General features: G+C 46.4%; 1 protein-coding gene across 2 annotated transcripts in view; it reads right to left on the bottom strand.

Annotated features, from left to right (window-relative positions):
- Positions 1 to 19,917: 19,917 nt before the first annotated feature.
- The window catches only part of pigo (phosphatidylinositol glycan anchor biosynthesis, class O), a 54,744-nt gene continuing 50,303 nt past the window's right edge, over positions 19,918 to 24,358 (bottom strand). For both annotated transcript variants that reach the window (XM_072497118.1, XM_072497119.1), the window contains exon 10: positions 19,918 to 20,913. In XM_072497118.1, coding sequence (XP_072353219.1) covers positions 20,784 to 20,913 — 130 coding nt within the window. In that variant the 3' untranslated portion in view covers positions 19,918 to 20,783. The remainder of the gene's footprint in view (positions 20,914 to 24,358) is intronic.

Genomic DNA, 24,358 nt, shown 5'->3' with positions numbered 1-24,358 from the left:
ATTCACTAGGTTAATCCCAGAGCTGAAGGGGTTGGATTACGAGGAGAGGTTGAGTAGAATGGGACTGTACTCGTTGGAATTTAGAAGGATGAGGGGGGATCTTATAGAAACAAATAAAATTATGAAGGGAATAGATAGGATAGATGCGGGCAGGTTGTTTCCACTGGTCGGGGGAAAGCAGAACTAGGGGGCATAGCCTCAAAATAAGGGGAAGTAGATTTAGGACTGAGTTTAGGAGGAACTTCTTCACCCAAAGGGTTGTGAATCTATGGAATTCCTTGCCCAGTGAAGCAGTAGAGGCTCCTTCATTAAATGTTTTCAAGATAAAGATGGATACCTTTCTAAAGAATAAAGGGGTTCAGGGATATGGTGTACGGGCCGGAGAGTGGAGCTGAGTCCACAAAGATCAGCCATGATCTCATTGAATGGTGGAGCAGGCTCGAGGAGCCAGATGGCCTACTCCTGTTCCTAGTTCTTATGTTCTTATTCTATTGTACTTACGTATAATTATAATAAAGTTCAAATATGTTTTAGAACCTCGCCAATCACGATCACTGTCATGTGGTGTATATTCTGAAATCCACTTTCCTGGACTTCCTTGCAGCAAGCTCTGCTATCAGAGTGCAGTAATCCAGGTAAGATGTTACTTCCCTCTCTACAGACAGAATTGCCTGTCCAGACAGCCTATCTTGAGACATAGTTGTCCTGAGGTATTGCTTTATCATTTTTAATCTGGAAAAACCTTGCTTCCCTGAAACCCTTGTGAATGGGATTGTCAGGAAAATCCTGTACGCTACTGCAGTGTGTGGGAAGGAACAGTAACAGTATTTTAAGAAATTGAAGGGCTTGAATTGCAATACTTGTTTCTTCAGAGATGAATGTTTGTAACACCTGAAGCTCTGAGAAATGGTCTGCATGTCGATATCATGATATTCGTCATCAGACAATGCATTGCCCAATTCATTGCATCACTTTATCATGGCAGCTCCTGTCATTTCTCTGAATTTCTACACATCAGACAGAAAACCAAAGTTGTTGGCGTATCATTACATTTGTTCGAATGGTGTGGTCAGTGAGACAAGAGTGTGATCTTCAATGACCAGAAAGTAATTGGTTTCTTTCTTGGGCAAATTCTCTAGCTGCTCCTCACTTCTCTTTTGTGTCACGGGTGAATTCTCTAGCTCCTACTCACCTCTCTTTTGTTTCACAGTTGAATTCTCTAGCTCCTACTCACCTCTCTTTTGTTTCACAGTTGAATTCTCTAGCTCCTCCTCACCTCTCTTTTGTTTCACAGTTGAATTCTCTAGCTCCTACTCACCTCTCTTTTGTTTCACAGTTGAATTCTCTAGCTCCTCCTCACCTCTCTTTTGTGTCACGGGTGAATTCTCTAGCTCCTACTCACCTCTCTTTTGTTTCACGGTTGAATTCTCTAGCTCCTCCTCACCTCTCTTTTGTTTCACAGTTGAATTCTCTAGCTCCTCCTCACCTCTCTTTTGTTTCACGGTTGAATTCTCTAGCTCCTCCTCACCTCTCTTTCGTTCCAATGTTCTTTGAAGTTAGGTTCAACATCCATTTCAGCTACTATTTCTATTGCTGTGTTCTTGGCCGAGGTAAATCTAGTGTTCCTGTATTTCAGCAGAATGTCAATGGTCCTTTGATGTATGCGATAGCCAGATCAAGCTGCATTTCACTGGGATGAATCATAGAATCTACAGTGCAGAAGGAGGCCATTCGGCCCATCGAATCTGCACCAGCCTTTGGAAAGAGCATGCTACCTAAGCCCACATCCCCACCCTATCCCCCCCCCCATCCCCCATAACCCAGTAACCCCACACAGCCTTTTGTTTGGACACTAAGGGCAATTTAGCATGGCCAATCCACCTAACCTGCACATCTTTGGACTGTGAGAAGAAATGGGAGCAGCCGGTGGAAATCCACGCAGACACGGGAGAATGTGCAGACTCCGCACAGACAGTGACCCAAGCCGGGAATCGAACCTGGGACCCTGGAGCTGTGAAGCAACTGTGCTAACCACTGTGCTACCGTGTTGCCCCTGAAGTATCTTGATCACATTGTCATGCCAAACATGATGCTGTACCACAACCATTGAAAATAGAAATTCAACACGTGCTCAGAGCTGACCAAGGACTCACCTCACTTTTAACTTTTGATTCATCGCATTCTTCAACATCTTTGAACAAGGCGTTGTGATGAATGTAATAAATTGGTCTTATTTGTATTTTATATCTGTTGCAGTAAGTTTTTTTCAAGCCTGAGTTCAGTATATAGTTGTTGTACTAATATTATTAAAGAACCTTGGTTAAGATCCAGACTGTTTGTCTGTTACAGCTGCAATTAAGAGGTCTTAAAAGGTGAGGTAATTATTAATTTACGCATTGACCTGTTTACAAAGAGATGCCTAATGGAACTTTGTTATGATTGCTGGAGATTCCCTGGAGAGTAGGTAACTTATGAGGGATTGTACGTAGTCCCAGCTAAGCAGGTGATAGAACATCATTGTGGGATAAAAATGATGGAAATAATGGGAGGAGTCAGATCTGTCTGCAGTTTTGAAGCCTGCTAAAAGTTTTTAAGTTGAACAGCAGCTTTTGCCAACTGCTGACAGGTTGAGCAACAGCTTAGACAAGACAGAAGGATTTCCAGGTTGTGCCTGAAAGGATCTCTCTCTCTCTCCAAGAAATCTCTACACAATAGTACAGCAAGTAACCCTGTGTTTTCTAACTTTATTTACAAGTGACTTTTGGCCTCTAATGGGCTTTGCTTAATTGGAGATAGAGATGTTATAAATTAGTAGTTAAAGTGTTTCCTTTTATTTTAAGAATTGTTGAACTGTTAATTGAAAAGCAATTTTCTGTGATGTTAATGTGTTTAATCCTGCATTAAGAATAATGTTTGTTTTAATGTAAAATATACTTATTGATCAAAGTAATCACCCATGGAGCGAAGTATCCTTTCCTCACAGTTTTACAAATGTAAAACAAGTGTTTGGGCTTTTTGTCTGGTATCCTAACAAATGTTGGAGTCTGGCCTGGGATCTTGACAGCATTCCTGATATCACTTGTCTGGTAACGGATTGCTTTTACAGTCCATATCCAACTCTCCCACCTAGAGGCTGCCAACGACTTGAGTTAGAGAGGGAGTATTCACTCTCACTATTTGCCACCTATTAATTGAAGATGCAGATATATTGTAAATTTGGTGTACAACTCCAAAAGATGTAATGGATTTAGAACTACGCTTTGCCATATCCCCCAGTAACAGATTTAAGTTATGGGTGCCACATGGAGTGAAAGGGGCTTGGTGGTTGAGTCAAAGTTGTGCACCTCGACGCCTCATTCTGCCCTTCACTTTTGCCCATTGTCAAACCCTGACTCCTACAATCAGAAACGTGGAGGCCAAATCTATCCAGTGCAGCATTGAGAGAATCCAACAGTTCTTGCCTGCTTTGTCTTGAACCAGAATTCAATAAAATTCTCCTTTTACCTTCACTTCATGTCACCATAATGAATCACAAAGGATATTTGATCTTCGGGCCCCAGTTCAGGAGTACAGTTAAGAATAACTGCAAAGTATTTTGCAGTCATCACTTTTTTAAAAATGCTTTTCTTCACCATCGAAATCAGCTCATTTTGAATACAAGGTCCAAGATAATGGTCATGGATTTCTTCATTTTTGATGTGGCAGACATGTTTTGGAATCATAGGATCGAATTTAAGTATCATCTCATTAGCTATTCGTCTCACATAATTGTTATTGCTATGTCATAAAGCCTTGCTCCACTAAAAAAAAGTGGAGTTTTGCTCAGTTAGATACTGCACAACTGTTAAAATACATGTTAAGTGATTGCCAATGTTTCTTCTCCTTTATTTTTCTCTGCGAGTACTCATCTCACGTTTTAATTGCAGTGAATCTTCACTTTCTTTCAATTCACTTTGATGTGGTTTGAATATGCTCCTTAGATAGGTTCTGAGATTACAATGTCATTTAGATGCTTCCAGTCATTGCAGCCTTCCTTTCCGAATTTATGTGCCATTTTTGAGCCTTACACGATGTAGCAAAAGCAAAAAGCGGCATCAGCTTTCTTTAAGTATACCAGCCAATTTCTTTCAACCTTTTTACAATTGGCATTCTTTGTTTAATGTTCTGAAAAGTTTCAATTCTCATCATTCTTTGGGAAGACATGGTCACTATTTATTATTTTCACAAGCCCTCTCTCCACTAAAATATTTATCATCTTGTTGTTGAAATTCAAAACTGGCCAATTTGCTCGATCATTCATTTCTTCTTCAGTGGAAATGGCGTCGCAAATATTGTTTTTTGCGTACATTTTGCACTAATGTCCTCTTCCCGAGCTCCGGTGGTTCATTTGCTTGAGTGTATTAATTCAGCATTTCCCTCAATAGCCAAAACACCTTTTAAAAAATGTGAACTTTTCCAGCGAATCTTTCAGTGTCTTATCCACTTCTTCTCTCTTTTTTCCCCACCATTTCTCCACACCCAGCTATATTTTATCCTTTTGTCGGTCATGGTTGCCATTGTTTAAAAATAATAGGACTGCTCCTTTGCATTAATTAAACCGATGCCTTCATCTAAGCTGGAAATGAAATGTCTCTCGCATTCAATGGTCGCCCCAGTTCGTGGCCCCCAAAAGCTCAGGGCCCGAGTGGTCGCCCCCAATTCACCATACCCTCAGCTCTGGCTCCAAGGAGATAACCCATTTTCTAACCTAACATGGTGACTAAACTCCCGGATCAAAACCTTCCGATAAATCTCCTCTCCATCCTCTAAAAGATCCTCACATCATTCCTAAAGTATGGTGAACAGAACTGGATGCACTCTTCGAGCTGTGACCTGAGCAGGGCTTTATAAAGACTCAGCATACCTTTCCTGCCTTTGTACTCACTGCCTTTACCTTTGATGTTCAAGATCCCATATGTTTTGCTAACCACTCTCTCAATATGTCCCGCCACCTTCAAAGATCGATGCACATGTGTCACATTCTTTAGAGCTGTGCCATGAAGTCTACATTGCCTCTCACTATGCCTACGGTCAAACTATTCCTTCCACCAAAACGCATTACCTCACACTTCGCTGTATTAAATTCCATCTTACCCAGCACCATTCTTTTTCGATTCCTGTAAAATGTTCTTTCCACCTTTCAATTTGAAAGGCCCAGACTATAACAACTGACTTGATACTCACCACAGTTGTGATCAAGTTGCTGTGCATTTTCAATATTTTCTGTTTTTGTTTGCTTTGCCAGCATTCACTATTTTAGTTACTTCAAAGATTATCATATCAACGCTGTGCTGAGTTGCAATTTTTCAATTTGTAGCTGGGGTAGATATGAAATGAAAATGAAAATCGCTTATTGTCACAAGTAGGCTTCAATGAAGTTACTGTGAAAAGCCCCTAGTCGCCACATTCCGGCGTCTGTTCAGGGAGGCTGTTACGGGAATTGAACCGTGCTGCTGGCCTGCCTTGGTCTGCTTTCAAAGCCAGTGCTTTAGCCCTGTGCTAAACAGCTAGTGTCAGCATCAACTAAAATAAATGCAAGACCATGTACATAATATTCCCAAGCCAAATTGTTAGCAGCATTTAGCAAATTTTGAATTTAAAAATAATCAATATGGTTTGGTGGTAAAAAAATAAAGGGCCCTGATTACTTGAAAACAATTTAATGTTTAATGTAGTACATTGCTTCAATTGTAGCCAAACTAGAGTCGAACAAAAATTAATGTAGGTGGCAAAATGAAGGTCATATACTTTCCTGAAAAAGTGGAAAAAATTAGCTGGAAAGGCCAACTGGCCAAGCTCCAGTAGACCACGTGTTAATTGCAAAACATATGTTGAGCAACAGAGGGCTAAATAACTTTCAAGAATTGTGGCCCAAATTATCATGCAAGAATTTCATATTTCCCAGAAGTAAAGGCAAACAAAATCTGTATTCGTTGTTTTGAATTTGATTTTAAAAATGTACTGTAATTGTGGAATTTCACAAATAAGTCATTCAACATTAAATCCACAAGACAAAAAAAGTCACACAATAGCTACATGAACAGATACTCACTATTGTCAGTAGCATTCATCTCATTGATTTCTGGAAGTGAAACTCTTTAATATACACTGCAACAGTAAATATTTGTTGCTATCAAAAGCTTTTGTGTAACAAACACGTTCTTCCAGAACAAACCATGCCACAAGGTGTTCTGGAGACAGGATCAGGGCATTGGCATCGGCTGGGCCTGATCATCGTGAGACAACTCTAAGCAACATTTTCTTTTTTTTTAATTAAATATTTTATTGAAAATTTTTGGTCAACCAACACAGTACATTGTGCATCCTTTACACAATATTATAACAACACAAATAACAATGACCTATTTTATAAACAAAAAATGAATAAATAATAAATAACAAATGAAAACTAGCCCTAACTGGCAACTGCCTTGTCACAAGTAACACTCTCCAAAAATATAATTTAACAGTCCAATATATAATTATCTGTAGCAACGACCTATACATACTATACAGTATATATTAACAACCCTGAGAGTCCTTCTGGTTCCTCCTCCCTCCCCCCCACCCCTCCCCCCCCCCACCCCCCCCGATCCTGGGCTGCTGCTGCTGCCTTCTTTTTCCCATTCCGTCTATCTTTCTGCGAGGTATTCGACGAACGGTTGCCACCGCCTGGTGAACCCTTGAGCCGACGCCCTTAGGACGAACTTAATCCGCTCTAGCTTTATAAACCCCGCCATGTCATTTATCCAGGTCTCCACCCCCGGGGGCTTGGCTTCTTTCCACATTAGCAATATCCTGCGACGGGCTACTAGAGACGCAAAGGCCAAAACATCGGCCTCTCTCGCCTCCTGCACTCCCGGCTCTTGTGCAACCCCAAATATAGCCAACCCCCAGCTTGGTTCGACCCGGACCCCCACTACTTTTGAAAGCACCTTTGTCACCCCCATCCAAAACCCCTGTAGTGCCGGGCATGACCAAAACATATGGGTATGATTCGCTGGGCTTCTCGAGCACCTCGCACACCTATCCTCCACCCCAAAAAATTTACTGAGCCGTGCTCCAGTCATATGCGCCCTGTGTAATACCTTAAACTGAATCAGGCTTAGCCTGGCACACGAGGACGACGAGTTTACCCTGCTTAGGGCATCTGCCCACAGCCCCTCCTCGATCTCCTCCCCCAGCTCTTCTTCCCATTTCCCTTTTAGTTCATCTACCATAGTCTCCCCTTCATCCCTCATTTCCCAATATATATCTGACACCTTACCATCCCCCACCCATGTCTTTGAGATCACTCTGTCCTGCACCTCTTGTGTCGGGAGCTGCGGGAATTCCCTCACCTGTTGCCTCGCAAAAGCCCTCAGTTGCATATACCTGAATGCATTCCCTTGGGGCAACCCATATTTCTCGGTCAGCGCTCCCAGACTCGCGAACTTCCCATCCACAAACAGATCTTTCAGTTGCGTTATTCCTGCTCTTTGCCACATTCCATATCCCCCATCCATTCCCCCCGGGGCAAACCTATGGTTGTTTCTTATCGGGGACCCCCCCAAGGCTCCAGTCTTTCCCCTATGCCGTCTCCACTGTCCCCAAATCTTCAGTGTAGCCACCACCACCGGGCTTGTGGTGTAGTTCCTCGGTGAGAACGGCAATGGGGCTGTCACCATAGCCTGTAGGCTAGTCCCCCTACAGGACGCCCACTCTAATCTCTTCCACGCCGCTCCCTCCTCCTCTCCCATCCACTTACTCACCATTGAAATATTAGCGGCCCAATAATACTCACTTAGGCTCGGTAGTGCCAGCCCCCCCCTATCCCTGCTACGCTGTAAGAATCCCTTCCTCACTCTCGGGGTCTTCCTGGCCCACACAAAACCCATGATGCTCTTTTCAATCCTTTTTAAAAAAGCCTTCGTGATCACCACCGGGAGGCACTGAAACACAAAGAGGAATCTCGGGAGGACCACCATCTTAACCGCCTGCACCCTCCCTGCCATTGACAGGGATACCATATCCCATCTCTTGAAATCCTCCTCCATCTGTTCCACCAACCGCGTTAAATTTAACCTATGCAATGTGCCCCAATTCTTAGCTATCTGGATCCCCAGGTAACGAAAGTCCCTTGTTACCTTCCTCAACGGTAGGTCCTCTATTTCTCTACTCTGCTCCCCTGGATGCACCACAAACAACTCACTTTTCCCCATGTTCAATTTATACCCTGAAAAATCCCCAAACTCCCCAAGTATCCGCATTATTTCTGGCATCCCCTCCGCCGGGTCCGCCACGTATAGTAGCAAATCGTCTGCATACAAAGATACCCGGTGCTCTTCTCCTCCCCTAAGTACTCCCCTCCACTTCTTGGAACCCCTCAACGCTATCGCCAGGGGCTCAATCGCCAGTGCAAACAATAATGGGGACAGAGGGCATCCCTGCCTTGTCCCTCTATGGAGCCGAAAATATGCAGATCCCCGTCCATTCGTGACCACGCTCGCCACTGGGGCCCTATACAACAGCTGCACCCATCTAACATACCCCTCTCCAAAACCAAATCTCCTCAACACCTCCCACAAATAATCCCACTCCACTCTATCAAATGCTTTCTCGGCATCCATCGCCACTACTATCTCCGTTTCTCCCTCTGGTGGGGCCATCATCATTACCCCTAACAACCTCCGTATATTCGTGTTCAGCTGTCTCCCCTTCACAAACCCAGTTTGGTCCTCGTGGACCACCCCCGGGACACATTCCTCTATTCTCATTGCCATTACCTTGGCCAGGACCTTGGCATCTACATTTAGGAGGGAAATAGGTCTATAGGACCCGCATTGTAGCGGGTCCTTTTCCTTCTTTAAGAGAAGCGATATCGTTGCTTCAGACATAGTCGGGGGCAGTTGTCCCCTTTCCTTTGCCTCATTAAAGGTCCTCGTCAGTACCGGGGCGAGCAAGTCCACATATTTTCTGTAGAATTCGACTGGGACTCCATCCGGTCCCGGGGCCTTTCCCGCCTGCATGCTCCTAATTCCTTTCACCACTTCTTCTACCTCGATCTGTGCTCCCAGTCCCACCCTTGCCTGCTCTTCCACCTTGGGAAATTCCAGCCGATCCAAGAAGCCCATCATTCTCTCCCTCCCATCCGGGGGTTGAGCTTCATATAATTTTTTATAAAATGTCTTGAACACTCCATTCACTCTCTCCGCTCCCCGCTCCATCTCTCCTTCCTCATCCCTCACTCCCCCTATTTCCCTCGCTGCTCCCCTTTTCCTCAATTGGTGTGCCAGCAACCTGCTCGCCTTCTCCCCATATTCGTACTGTACACCCTGTGCCTTCCTCCATTGTGCCTCTGCAGTGCCTGTAGTCAGCAAGTCAAATTCTACATGTAGCCTTTGCCTTTCCCTGTACAGTCCCTCCTCCGGTGCTTCCGCATATTGTCTGTCCACCCTCAAAAGTTCTTGCAGCAACCGCTCCCGTTCCTTACTCTCCTGCTTCCCTTTATGTGCCCTTATTGATATCAGCTCCCCTCTAACCACCGCCTTCAACGCCTCCCAGACCACTCCCACCTGGACTTCCCCATTATCATTGAGTTCCAAGTACTTTTCAATGCACCCCCTCACCCTTAGACACACCCCCTCATCTGCCATTAGTCCCATGTCCATTCTCCAGGGTGGGCGCCCTCCTGTTTCCTCCCCTATCTCCAAGTCCACCCAGTGTGGAGCGTGATCCGAAATGGCTATAGCCGTATACTCCGTTCCCCTCACCTTCGGGATCAATGCCCTACCCAGCACAAAAAAGTCTATTCGCGAGTAGACTTTATGGACATAGGAGAAAAACGAGAACTCCTTACTCCTAGGTCTGCTAAATCTCCACGGGTCTACACCTCCCATCTGCTCCATAAAATCTTTAAGTACCTTGGCTGCTGCCGGCCTCCTTCCAGTCCTGGACTTCGACCTATCCAGCCCTGGTTCCAACACCGTATTAAAATCTCCCCCCATTATCAGCTTTCCCATCTCTAGGTCCGGAATGCGTCCTAGCATCCGCCTCATAAAATTGGCATCATCCCAGTTCGGGGCATATACGTTTACCAAAACCACCGTCTCCCCCTGTAGTTTGCCACTCACCATCACGTATCTGCCCCCGTTATCCGCCACTTTCGTCTTTGCCTCGAACATTACCCGCTTCCCCACTAATATAGCCACCCCCCTGTTTTTCGCATCTAGCCCCGAATGGAACACCTGCCCCACCCATCCTTTGCGTAGCCTAACCTGGTCTATCAGTTTCAGGTGCGTTTCCTGTAACATAACCACATCTGCCTTAAGTTTCTTAAGGTGTGCGAGTACCCGTGCCCTCTTTATCGGCCCGTTCGGACCTCTCACGTTCCACGTGATCAGCCGAGTTGGGGGGCTTCCTACCCCCCCCCCCCCTTGTCGATTAGCCATCACCTTTTTCCAGCTCCTCACCCGGTTCCCACGCAGCTGTATCTCCCCCAGGCGGTGCCCCCCCGCCCATCCACTCCCATACCAGCTCCCCCCTCTCCCCAGCAGCAGCAACCCAGTAATTCCCCCCTCCCACCCCCCCCGCTAGATCCCCCGCTAGCGTAATTACTCCCCCCATGTTGCTCCCAGAAGTCAGCAAACTCTGGCTAACCTCGGCTTCCCCCCGTGACCTCGGCTCGCACCGTGCGACGCCCCCTCCTTCCTGCTTCTCTATTCCCGCCATGATTATCATAGCGCGGGAACCAAGCCCGCGCTTCTCCCTTGGCCCCGCCCCCAATGGCCAACGCCCCATCTCCTCCACCTCCCCTCCTCCCCCCATCACCACCTGTGGGAGAGAGAAAAGTTACCACATCGCAGGATTAGTACATAAAACCCCTCTTTGCCCCCCACATTCGCCCCACCACTTTGTTCGAACGTTCCTTTTAATAACCCGCTCATTCCAGTTTTTCTTCCACAATAAAAGTCCACGCTTCATCCGCCGTCTCAAAGTAGTGGTGCCTCCCTCGATATGTGACCCACAGTCTTGCCGGTTGCAGCATTCCAAATTTTATCTTCTTTTTATGAAGCACCGCCTTGGCCCGATTAAAGCTCGCCCTCCTTCTCGCCACCTCCGCACTCCAGTCTTGATAAACGCGGATCACCGCGTTCTCCCATTTACTGCTCCGAGATTTCTTCGCCCATCTAAGGACCATTTCTCTATCCTTAAAACAGAGGAATCTCACCACTATGGCTCTGGGAATTTCTCCTGCTCTCGGTCCTCGCGCCATCACTCGGTATGCTCCCTCCACCTCCAACGGACCCGCCGGGGCCTCCGCTCCCATTAACGAGTGCAGCATCGTGCTCACATATGCCCCGACGTCCGCTCCCTCCGCACCTTCAGGAAGACCAAGAATCCTCAGGTTGTTCCTCCTTGCGTTGCTTTCCAGTGCCTCCAACCTTTCCACACATCGTTTCTGATGTGCCTCCTGCGTCTCCGTCTTCACCACCAGGCCCTGTATATCGTCCTCATTCTCGGCTGCCTTTGCCTTCACGACCCAAAGCTCCCGCTCCTGGGTCTTTTGTTCCTCCTTTAGCCTGTAGTATCGGGGCAAACAGCTCTTTCTTCATTTCCTTTTTGATCTCTTCCACACAGCATTTCAAGAACTCTTGTTGTTCAGGGCCCCATGTTAAACTGCCACCTTCTGACGCCATCTTGGTTTTTGCTTGCCTTCCTTGCCGCTGTTCTAAAGGATCCACTGCAATCTGGCCACTCTCTCCTCCTTTTTCCATCCGTATCCAGGGGGGATTCCCTTCTGGTTTACCGCACAGTGTTTATAGCCGTCAAAATTGCCGTTGGGGCTCCTATCAAGAGCCCAAAAGTCCGTTTCACCGGGAGCTGCCGAAACGTGCGACTCAGCTGGTCATCGCCGCACCCGGAAGTCCTAAGCAACATTTTCAACACACACACAGCTACCACGGTGATGACTGTGTTGCAGATCACACCCTAGCTGACCTAGCTTGCACCAGGGTTAGGATTTTTCATTCAAAGCAGAAATTCCATTCACTTAACGTCAAGCTTATTGTCTACCTGGTAAAAAATCAACAGTCAGTATCTCAACTTGATTTAACAGGCACAGCACTCTCTCCACAGAGTGCCGAGTAGAACATGCTTCAAAATTTATAATACCACACTTTCAAAACATGGGAAGCAAGAGCGCAAAAACAGACTGTTCCATTGTTGTGATAGAAACTGTCAATGAAGCCAAGTGATCCACTCTCATTAGGTGTAAGAAAGAGGAGACTCGGAATGTACCAGGAGCTGCCCAAAGTAAAGTGCAACAATCTAAAAGGGCAGTGCACTCATGATAACTGCTTGCAACTTTGCCAAAACGTACAGATGCCCGTTGGCACAGGGAATGTCAAGGGCATGTATTATGGGATCAAAAAGGCAATAAACAGTTGAGAAGATGGGTGGAACACTACCTCGAGTTAGATCGCGGGAGAACACCGACACCAAGAAAGCTCTAGACAACCGCACATCGTGGAAGAGCTGGATATTGAATCAACAGGAAGGAGCTTGCCAAAGCTATTGACTCACTTCCATGGGCAAAGCTCCAGGTGCTGATGCCAAATCACCTCAACACATCAAGCACATGAAAGCAGCATCAGCACAATATCTTGGTCTAACAGTAGTTTTTCTTTAATTAAAATACTTTTACAGCTTTTCAACACACTCTAAAACATGAGAGCTGGTTTTCAATGAAACTTCCCCCACAAATAATTACAGCTGAAAACCCATTTTCAGAAATACTTTTACACTTTCAGCTTAGCTCTCTATCATCTTCAAATACTCCTTTGAAAACTCAGATTCCCAAATATTAAAACCTTTCATGTTTCTATTTTACCTTTATTTTGCGTCAATAAAATAAAAAAATACCTGCTCCTGTTTACACTCAAATCTCCTGTAAAATGCAAATGTTCTTTGCCACTTTTGAGACTCCATTGAAATGCAACAGCTACATATCAATTTCAACACTTATCCCCAAATGCAAATTTCAGACCTTCTGTTTACTTGAAAGTTACGACCCACCATAAAGCTTCATTTCTGAATGCAAAATTACACCTTTGATCCACAGACTCTCCTTTGATTAACCCTGAACACTCACATAGATTTATCCTGACCAACACAGCATAAACACAGAAATATAAAAAATACACATTTTATCAAACTTCATCAATCTCGCCAAGACATTCCATTTGAGTTACGAGGGAAAATCGGCTGCCCTTTGAAGCTGCTCAGTGTGATCCCCTCTTTCCATAACATGATAATGGGTCCGGTCATCTGTGATTGGGCAATATCGGAACCTTTGAATTTTCCAGCGGCGTCAAAGCGGATTGCGTTCTTGCATTGATTCTTCGGCATATTCGTTTTGCTGCTGCTATGTCCCTTCAATTCATCCACAGAGGGTGTCTCCTTACACAGGAAAACTGACGGAAAGTTATGGAATCTTGCTCGCCCAGGACCCAAGAAAAAAGTACGCCATGCCCTCGAGAATTGCTCTATGCTGACAGTGCCTCACTAGCATTCTATACCCAGGAATATCTTCACCGACAAAAGCGAGACACATTCTTCTCACGCCTGTAAAGTGTTTGGTTTGACCCTCAGCATCGAAAGACAAATGTTACGGTGCAGGATGTTATGATGCTGTCATCGATCAGCACTGAGAATGTAACACTGGTTTTGTTGATAGCTTTACATATCTCAGCTCTATAATCAACAGTAATGTCACCTGATGCTGAAATCAACACACACATTGCAAAAACTGTTGCCATTATGTCCAAGCTAAGTAATAAACTGTAGAATAACAGCAACCTGACCGAGAACACCAAATTGAGAGTCCATCATATTTGTGTCCACTGTGCACTCTTCCACCCAAAAGGCTGAACAACTTCCACCTTCGCTGTCTCAGACATTGCCGCGGCTTCTCTTGGCAGGGCAATGTCACCAACTCCGAGGTCCTAGAATGTGCTAATACCATTAGCATGCATTCATGGCAAAGACGATGCGTCGGTGCTGGTTCACCCATGTTTATTGTACACTCAAGATTTACATCATTGTCATTTAATCTCCCCTGCCCTAAACCTATCTCCGACCTTAATCATAGATAATCATAGAATTTACAGGGCAGGAGGCTGTCATGATATTCAGGTAAACATCATAGCACATACATACATACTGATGGACAGATCAACGGACTAATCAACACACACACAACACAACAGCCAATCACAGGCAAGAGCATACACAGTACAAAACAGGGAACACGACACTTCCTGGGCACTCGAGCAGGAGACGGCTCAGGGCACAGAGCTCATTACAAGCCACTCAGACATCCACCATGTGCCGAGTGCCACTACAAGATAGAATTTGGAATTGGTCCACAGAATCAAGGGTCATGATCGAACCTCAGTAAACAGTTTACCAGTGTAAATAGATGTTTGAAATAAAACTGCGTTGTACCATTCACAACCATGTTGGTTCGTCTGTGTAGCAGAGTACCCAACACTTCATAGTACCAGGAGTGACTTTGATACCTACCTACAAATCCTCCGGAATCTGCCATCCTGCGCCATGGACACCGTCAACACACCGCAGCCGCTGCAAGTCGCTGGAAACCTCGGCGTTAATTGGAAGCTGTTCAAACGCGGCCGGATCAGCGAGGCAGGCGCCCTACGAGGCTGAACGGGTCCAGGTGATCGAGTACCTCTCGGCCCGCGGCCCGGACGAGGGTGGCCATTTCACGCGCTTTTCGAGGCCTCCCGTGCTTGTGCGCGCCAAAAACTACGGCAACACTGAGGGACGTGATGCGCAGGCGCGCTCGACGCAAGACCGAACTGCGCATGCGCAGTGATGCAACGAACGACATGACGTCACGACGTGCGGCAACTGTGGAGCCGTACATTTAAAGTGGCAGTGTCCCGCAAGAACCCGACAATGCCTCCGCTGTGGCAAGGTGGGCCACTACGCTGCTTGCTGTCGATCAGCTCAACCTGTCAATGTTCCCCAACTCCGACAACCTCGGGACGTGCGGACCATTCAGCCTCCTTATTACGAGTCATGCCCAGACGATATCCAGACCAGTGACACAGACGACCGGGATGCCTTCCGTGTTGCAGTCATTGATGGGAACCGAATGTCTCCAGCCAGGACCCACCAGCCGGTACAAGTTAACACGATCAATCCGGGTGATGAATGGTATGCCACCCTAACGGTCTACCGATCACCGATAACATTCCGTCTGGACACTGACGCCTCCGCTAACCTCATAGCATGGTCAGCCTTCTACGCCTTGAAGGTCAGACCACTAATTCAGCCATCCCGTTGCAGGATGGTCGACAACAACGGGAACGTTATCCCGGCTATGGGATCCTGCCAGCTCCAGGTGACACACAACACACACACGGCCACAGTCTCATTCGAGATAGTCGGATCATCGAAGGACTCCCTGCAAGGCGCACAGGCATGCAAGGCTCTCCAACCCGTGCAACGAGGCCACTCTCTCTCTCTCCAGACGGCACATCTGACTTCCCGGATGCAGAGTTCAACGCACAGCTCCAATTGCTCCTCGCCCACAACCAGGAGGCATTCGAGGGCATGGGAACACTGCCCTACACCTACAGAATACGGCTCAAACCGGACGCCACCCCGGTCATTCATGCACCTCGCAGGGTCCCAGCGCCACTCAAAGACCGCCTCAAGCAGCAGCTGTAGGATCTCCTATCCCGGGTCACGGAGCCCACGCCATGGGTCAGCTCCATGGTGTGTGTTAAGAAGCCCTCCGGCGAGCTCCGGATCTGCATTGATCCAAAAGATCTCAACAACAACATAATGAGGGCACACTACCCCATACCCAAACGGGTAGAGATCACGAGCGAAATGGCCCGGGCTAAAATCTTCACAAAACTGGATGCCTCGAAGGGTTTTTGGCAGATCCGTCCGGCCGAAAGCGGTGCACCTTCAACACCCATTTCGGCAGGTTCTGCTACAACCGAATGCCATTTGTCATCATCTCAGCATCGAAGGGGTGCACGTCTACGTGATCATCTGGTCCACCACACCACAGGAGCACATCTATCGTCTCCAGCGCGTCTTTGCGCGCAAATGCGAAAACGGCCTGCGCCTCAACCGAGCCAAGTGTTCTTTCGGCCAAACCGAGCTGAAGTTCCTGGGGGACCACATTTTCCGGTCAGTGGTCCATCCGGATGCAGACAAGGTGAGCGCCATTACAGCCATGCCGCAGCTGGCAGACAAGAAAGCAGTGCTACGCTTCCTAGGCATGGTCAACTTCCTGGGGAAGTTCATTCCCAACCTTGCCTCCCACACGACAGCTCTGCGCCACCGCGTCAAGAAGTCCACGGAGTTCCAGTGGCTACACACACACCAGCAGGAATGGGAGGAGCTCAAACTTAAGCTCACCACAGCACCGGTATTGGCGTTTTTCGACACATCTCGTGACACTAAAATTTCGACTGATGCCAGCCAGTCCGGCATTGGGGTGGTGCTCCTACAGCGGGATGACACTGCGTCATGGGCCCCGGTCGCCTATGCCTCGCGGACCATGACCCCCACAGAACAGCGCTACTCGCAGACCGAAAAGGAGTGCCTGGGTTTGCTAACCGGGTTGGACAAGTTCCACGACTATGAGTATGGTCTCCCCTGGTTTACCGTTGAGACTGACCACTGCCCCCTGGTCAGCATCATAAATAAGGACCTGAACGAGACAACCCCTCGCCTCCAGCGCATCCTACTTAAACTTAGGAGGTATGACTTCCAACTGGTCTACACCCCGGGTAAGGACCTTATCATTGCGAATGCCCTATCTAGAGTAGTGAGCACACCGCCAGATTCGGAGGGGTTCGTCTGTCAGGTCGAGGCGCAGGTGGCTTGCACATCGGCAAATCTGGCAGCTGACGACTCCAGTCTGGCCCGTATTCGCCGAGAGACTGCGGCTGACCCCATTTTACAACGTGTGCTGCGCCACATGACGGGAGGGTGGCTCAAAGGGCAGTGCCCGCAGTTCTACAATGTCCGAGACGACTTGGCCGTCATTGATGGTGTCCTTCTAAAGCTAGACCGGATTGTGATTCCACACAGCATGCACAAGCTGGTCCTCGACCAACTACACGAAGGCCACCTGGGGGTCAAGAAGTGCAGAGGGAGGGCCCGAGAGGTGGTATACTGGCCGGGCATCAGTGATGACATTGCCAATATGGCGCTCAACAGTCCCACCTGCCAAAGGTTTCAACCGGCGCAACTTCCTGAGACGCTTCTGCCCCATGAGCTGGTGACGTCCCCCTGGGCGAAGGTGGGTGTGGACCTCTTTCACGTGCTGGGCAGGGACTATGTCATCATCATTGACTACTTTTCCAACTATCCAGAGGTCATACGTCTGCACGATTTGATATTGTCCGCTGTCATAAGGGCCTGCAAAGACACCTTTGCTCGCCACAGCATTCCGATGACTGTCATGTCGGACAATGGGCCCTGTTTCGCCAGCCAGGAATGGTCATCTTTTGCTGCCTCGTATGGTTTCACACACGTGACGTCCAGCCCTCTGCATCCCCAGTCCAATGGAAAGGCGGAGAAGGGCGTTCACATTGTCAAGCGGCTCCTCTGCAAGGCTGCTGCTGCTGGATCGGATTTCTGTCGAGCCCTGCTGGCCTATCGCTTGGTCCCGCTAGCCACTGGCCTCTCACCAGTCGCGCCCTCAGGACCACTGTGCCTTCCATTCTGGCACCCACAACCAACCATGCTCCGGTACTACACAGAATGCAACAGCAGCGCGGTCACCAGAAAAGGGCATATGACACACGGGCAACTGATCTTCCCGCCCTGGCCCCTGGAGACGAAGTCCGCATCCACCTACCAGAAGGTGGCTGGTCAGCACCTGCCGAAGTTCTCCGACGTGTGGCTCCCCACTTGTTCATGGTTCGCATGCCTGATGGATCCATTCTTAGGCGCAATCGCCGGGTTCTTCGCCTACTTCCACGCTCGCGACGGGACCTTGCACCTACACCGCACCCTCCTGTTGTTCCTGATATCGACTTCGTGGAGCTGCCTGCCACCATGCCCCTTCCGTCGTCGCCCATGGCCAGGCCCATTCCTCAGCCGGTGGTTCCAGACCTACCCTTGATGCGGTCAACCCGAATTCGTCGCCCACCTACTAGACTGGACTTTTGAGACTGCTTGTACATTGAACTCATACTACCACTGTGTTAATATGTTTCTGTTCTTATTGTTACAGGAATTTGTTTTGTCGTTCAACATTTCCCCGTTCTTTGTTTATGGTACAACCTCGTTGTTATGTCGCACCCGACATCGCCCCTTGTATGTAGTTTAGCCCCATGTACATGCTGTAAATATTGCACACACACATTTAGCTACACTCAGTACACATCTCTATTTATGACCACGTAGGCACATGTTCTTGTAAAAAAGGGGGATGTCATGATATTCAGGTAAACATCATAGCACATATACATACTGATGGACAGATCAACGGACCAATCAACACACAACACGACAGCCAATCACAGGCAAGAGCATACACAGTACAAAACAGGGAACACGACACTTCCTGGGCACTCGAGCAGGAGACGGCTCAGGGCACAGAGCTCATTACAAGCCACTCAGACATCCACCATGTGCTGAGTGCCACTACAAAATAGAATTAGGAATAGGTCCACAGAATCAAGGGTCATGATCGAACCGCAGTAAACAGTTTACCAGTGTAAATAGATGTTTGAAATAAAACTGCGTTGTACCATTCGCAACCGTGTTGGTTCATCTGTGTAGCAGAGTACCCAACACTTCAGAGGCAATTCGGCCCATCGAGTCTGCACCGGCTCTTGGAAAGAGCACCCTACTTATGCCCATGCCTCCACCGTATCTCCGTAACCCAGTAATCACACCTAACCGAAGGGAAATTTAGCATGGCCAATCCACCTAACCTGCTCATCTTTGGACTGGGGAGGAAACCGGAGCACCCGGAGGAAACCCACGTACATACAGGGAGAACGTGCAGGCTCCGCACAGACAGTGACCCAAGCCAGGAATCGAACCTGGGACCCTGAAGCTGTGAAGCAACTGTGCTAACCACTGTGCTATAGTGCTGCCCTTCTCTTATGCTCGACCTGCCCCTTCCCCCTTTTTCAACAGCATGGACGTCATCACATTCCTACCTCTCTTCAGTTCCAAATAGTCATATTGGACTCAAAACATCAACTCTATTTCTCCCCCCGCATACGCTGCCAGACCTGCAGGGTTTTTCCAGCACTTTGCTTTTATTTCAGATCTCAAGTATTCTGCTTTTAGCATACCCAAAAACTTTTATAGAATTAAATGGTCACTGTGTCAAATCTGCTGAACGTCCATTCCTTCGCTACAAGGACACCTACAAGCAGATGTGAAGATGGCAGACGTTGACAACTGGGAGACAGGTCACTGATGGCCGTGGTCTCTGGAAGGTGACTGTTTGGAGGGGCACTGGAAGAGGTGAGCAGAAACAGAAAGCTCAATTCAATGTCTTTCTCTGCAGAAAACGTAGCAGAGACTGCCAGGGCAGAGTCCGCCATGGAAGAGTGGGGTTCCTGAGCCAACTCCAACTTAAGGAAATTGTTAAGGTTACTGAAACCCACGGTTATAGCAGATATCTTATCTTTTAAAATTAGAGCAATGCAAAATCATATATCCTTCATTGTAAACCATTTTCACATTCTAGGATGAATACTCTGCTTATGTAACAGCGAATAACTGAGGTATAAAAGCTAAAGGACCACCCTACATAAAAATCAATTTCATTTGCCCAGGATTTTGTTGTCCACTTCAACGTTTCAAAAACGGAGACATCTATTGCTTGGTGATTCATACAGAATGTGATTTATTCAAACTGATGAAATTTGCAATTGGCTTACAAGGATTCTACAAAATACTTGTGTGCACTTGGTTTTAGTCATACAAAGTGACTGAATGATAATAGAGCAATTCCTCTAACAGGTTTATAATCAGGGCCATCATTAACAATCACATTCAAATTTACTACTTGCATATTAAAAGTTTTGCACCTATTTTTGTTTTGTAATTAGGTTTGCTCTTGGCAATAAGAATTTGGCACTCTAGAAAAATCTAAACTTCAACAGTAATGTAAGCCCCTTCCATTTCAAAAAATGGGAGCAGTTCTTAAATAGCTAAACAAAATGATGACAGTTACAAAATATATAATTAGAAGTGATACAATTGACTGTAATTTAAAATTTCTCTTTTTTTTTTACAATGAAATAGTTTACACATAAAAATAGCAAAGACCCAAGACAATAGTACACTGCATGCTTTTGTACTGGTGCCATTTCTGCTGATGCTTTAAGTGTTTAACACTTTAAAATGCATACTGTAAATACACACTTTAATCTAGTAGAAATACATTTCACAAGTAATCATTTGTCAACTGTAAGAAATGGCAAAAAGTTCTAGTTTTCATTCACAGTGGTTTAAACCTCTTTGTCACTTGTGTGCGCAATTAAACTTCAGCATTTGTTTTTTAGATACACAAGGCATTAAGGTAAATTGTGCTTCTTTTACAGCAGCATCTTCTGAAGTCCAGAGACACAGTACTGTAAGGGTAAGGAACATTTTTTCTTGGTATGCAGTTTGGTTGACAATCTGTCCATTTTAACTATCTCCAGCAGTCCCCACTATTTCTGTTGCAATAGTGTTAATAACTATCTCGACTTCTTCAAAAGGAGTTCTTTAAACCAATTGTTGACACCAACATCCACACGCATCATGAAGCAAAAAGTGATGAGAAGGTAGATACTTGTCACAACAAAGCCTAAAGCCTCAAACATAAATCTGGGAAGGTAAAGGAAAGCAAAATAAACAATACACCTGGGAAATGATCAATGTCTCTATATCAACACAGAATGTGAAAGTGAAATACTTGATTTTAAGTACTGCAATATGCTAATTATAACAAAGTAGCGGGTTACAGCCAATTTATACAGGCCACGGTTGCAAGGGTATTGTGCAAGCCTCATGTTTGTATTTAAATAGCATACTTATTGCAGTAAAATATTATACTTCAGTATCACATCACCCTCATATCAGTATGGGCTACTACAATGTACAGGAGGGCACTTAAACATGTTCTATATCTCTGAACTCACTTTCACCTACCCCTGACATACTTTTCCAGCATTCAAATTTATTAAATGGAGACGGGGAAGAAGGAAAGAAATTTGTGGGTGACCCCCGAGATTGGCAGGATCATTTCACATTCCAGGTAATATACTCTTTCAGTGTTCAAGTTTGTATATGAAGTGATAACAAGAAACGTTACTAATCTCTTATGCAAGGGGAACAATTTTAACATTGCAAGTCCAAAAGCAGCTTCAGGAGGCCTAGTATACCACCTGGCACTGAATGAATTAACCAGACATCAATAATCTGAGCAGAAACTGGCACCTTTTCTGGTCCTGAAGGGAGTGTCCAAGTCAAGACTTGGTGACCAACCAATCTAAGGTAGCATCAATATTGGTGACAGAATCAAAAGAGATGCCACTTCCCATTCAGATGGCGAACAGTCAGCTCAAGATAGAACATAGAACATTACAGCGCAGTACAGGCCACTCTAAAGCCCATCTACACTATTCCCTTATTGTCCATATGTCTATCCAATGACCATTCGAATGTCCTTAGTGTTGGCGAGTCCACTACTGTTGCAGGCAGGGCATTCCACGCCCTTACTACTCTCTGAGTAAAGAACCTGCCTCTGACATCTGTCTTATATCTATCTCCCCTCAACTTAAAGCTATGTCCCCTCATGCTAGACATCACCATCCGAGGAAGAAGGCTCTCACTGTCCACCCTATCCAATCCTCTGATCATCTTGTATGCCTCAATTAAGTCACCTCTTAACCTTCTTCTCTCTAACGAAAACAGCCTCAAGTCCCTCAGCCTTTCCTCATAAGATCTTCCCTCCATACCAGGCAACATCCTGGTAAATCTCCTCTGCACCCTTTCCAATGCTTCCACATCCTTCCTATAATGTGGCGACCAGAATTACACGCAATACTCCAAATGCGGCCGCACCAGAGTTTTGTACAGCTGCAACATGACAGCATGGGTCCGAAACTCAATCCCTCTACCAATAAAAGCTAACACACCGTACGCCTTCTTAACAACCCTCTCAACCTGGGTGGCAACTTTCAGGGACCTATGTACATGGACACCAAGATCTCTCTGCTTATCCACACTGCCAAGAATCTTACCATGAGCCCAATACTCGGTCTTCCTGTTATTCCTTCCAAAATGAATCACCTCACACTTTTCTGCATTAAACTCCATTTGCCACCTCTCAGCCCAGCGCTGCAGCTTATCTATATCCCTCTGTAAATTGTAACATCCTTCCACACTGTCCACAACTCCACCGACTTTAGTGTCACCTGCAAATTTACTCCCCATTCCTTCTACGCCCTCCTCCAGGTCATTTATAAAAATGACAAACAGCAGTGGCCCCAAAACAGATCCTTGTGGTACACCGCTAGTAACTGGACTCCAGACTGAACATTTCCCATCAACCACCACCCTGTGGCTTCTTCCAGCTAGCCAATTTCTGATCCAAACTGCTAAATCACCCGGAATCCCATGCCTCCATTTTTTCTGCAGTAGCCTACCGTGGGGAACCTTATCAAACGCTATACTGAAATCCATATACACATCATCAACTGCTTTACCCTCATCCACCTGTTTGGTCACCTTCTCAAAGAATTCAATAAGGTTTGTGAGGCACGACCTACACTTCACAAAACAGTGTTGACTATCTCTAATCAAATTATTCCTTTCCAGATGATTATACATCCTATTTCTTATAAATCTTTCCAAGATTTTGCCCACAACAGAAGTAAGGCTCACTGGTCTCTAGTTACCAGGGTTGTCTCTACTCCCCTTCTTGAACAAGGGGACAACATTTGGTATCCACCAGTCTTCTAGCACTATTCCTGCAGACAAAGATGACTTAAAGATCAAAGCCAAAGGCTCAGCAATCTCCTCCCTAGCTTCCCAGAGAATCCTAGGACAAATCCCATCCGGCCCAGGGGACTTATCTATTTTCACACTTTCCAGAATTGCTAACACCTCCTCCTTATGAACCTCAAGCCCTTCTAGTCTAGTAGCATGAATCTCAGTATTCTCCTCGACAACATTGTCTTTTTCCTGTGTGAATACGGACGAAAAATATTCTTTAGCACCTCTCCTATCTCCTCGGACTCCAAGCACAACTTCCCACTACTGTCCTTGACTGGCCCTACTCTTACCCTAGTCATTCGTTTATTCCTGACATATCTTTAGAAAGCTTTAGGGTTATCCTTGATCCTACCTGCCAAAGACTTCTCATGTCCCCTCCTGGCTCTTCTTAGCTCTCTCTTTAGATCCTTCCTAGCTAACTTGTAACTCTCGAGCGCCCTAACTGAACCTTCATGTCTCATCTTTACATAAGCCTCCTTCTTCCTCTTGACAAGTGTTTCGACTGCTTTAGTAAACCACGGTTCCCTTGCTCGACCACTTCCTCCCTGCCTGACAGGTACATACTCATCAAGGACACGCAGTAGCTGTTCCTTGAACAAGCGCCACATTTCCATTGTGCCCATCCCCTGCAGTTTTCCTCTCCATCCGATGCATCCTAAGTCTTGCCTCATCGCATCATAATTGCCTTTCCCCCAGATATAACTCTTGCCCTGCGGTATATACCTATCCCTTTCCATCACTAAACGTAATCGAATTGTGGTCACTATCACCAAAGTGCTCACCTACCTCCAAATCTAACACCTGTCCCAGTACCAAATCCAATATGGCTTTGCCTCTCGTTGGCCTATCTACATACTGTGTCAGGAAACCCTCCTGCACACATTGGACAAAAACGGACCCATCTAAAGTACTCGAACGATAGCGTTTCCAGTCAATATTTGGGAAGTTAAAGTCCCCCATAACAACTACCCTGTTGCTTTCGCTCCTATCCAGAATCATCTTTGCAATCCTTTCCTCTACATCTCTGGAACTTTTTGGAGGCCTATAGAAAATCCCTAACAGGGTTACCTCTCCTTTCCTGTTTCTAACATCAGCCCATACTACCTCAGTAGACAAATCCTCATCAAACGTCCTTTCTGCCACCGTAATACTGTCCTTGACTAACAATGCCACCCCTCCCCCTCTTTTACCACCTTCCCTGAGCTTACTGAAATATCTAAACCCCGGCACCTGCAACAACCATTCCTGTCCCTGCTCTATCCATGTCTCCTAA

The sequence above is a fragment of the Scyliorhinus torazame genome, chromosome 3 (genome assembly GCF_047496885.1).
Source record: "Scyliorhinus torazame isolate Kashiwa2021f chromosome 3, sScyTor2.1, whole genome shotgun sequence".
In the NCBI taxonomy this organism is placed as follows: domain Eukaryota; kingdom Metazoa; phylum Chordata; class Chondrichthyes; order Carcharhiniformes; family Scyliorhinidae; genus Scyliorhinus; species Scyliorhinus torazame.
The sequence above is the reverse complement of the archived record's forward strand: the minus strand, read 5'-3'. Positions and strand labels throughout refer to the sequence as shown.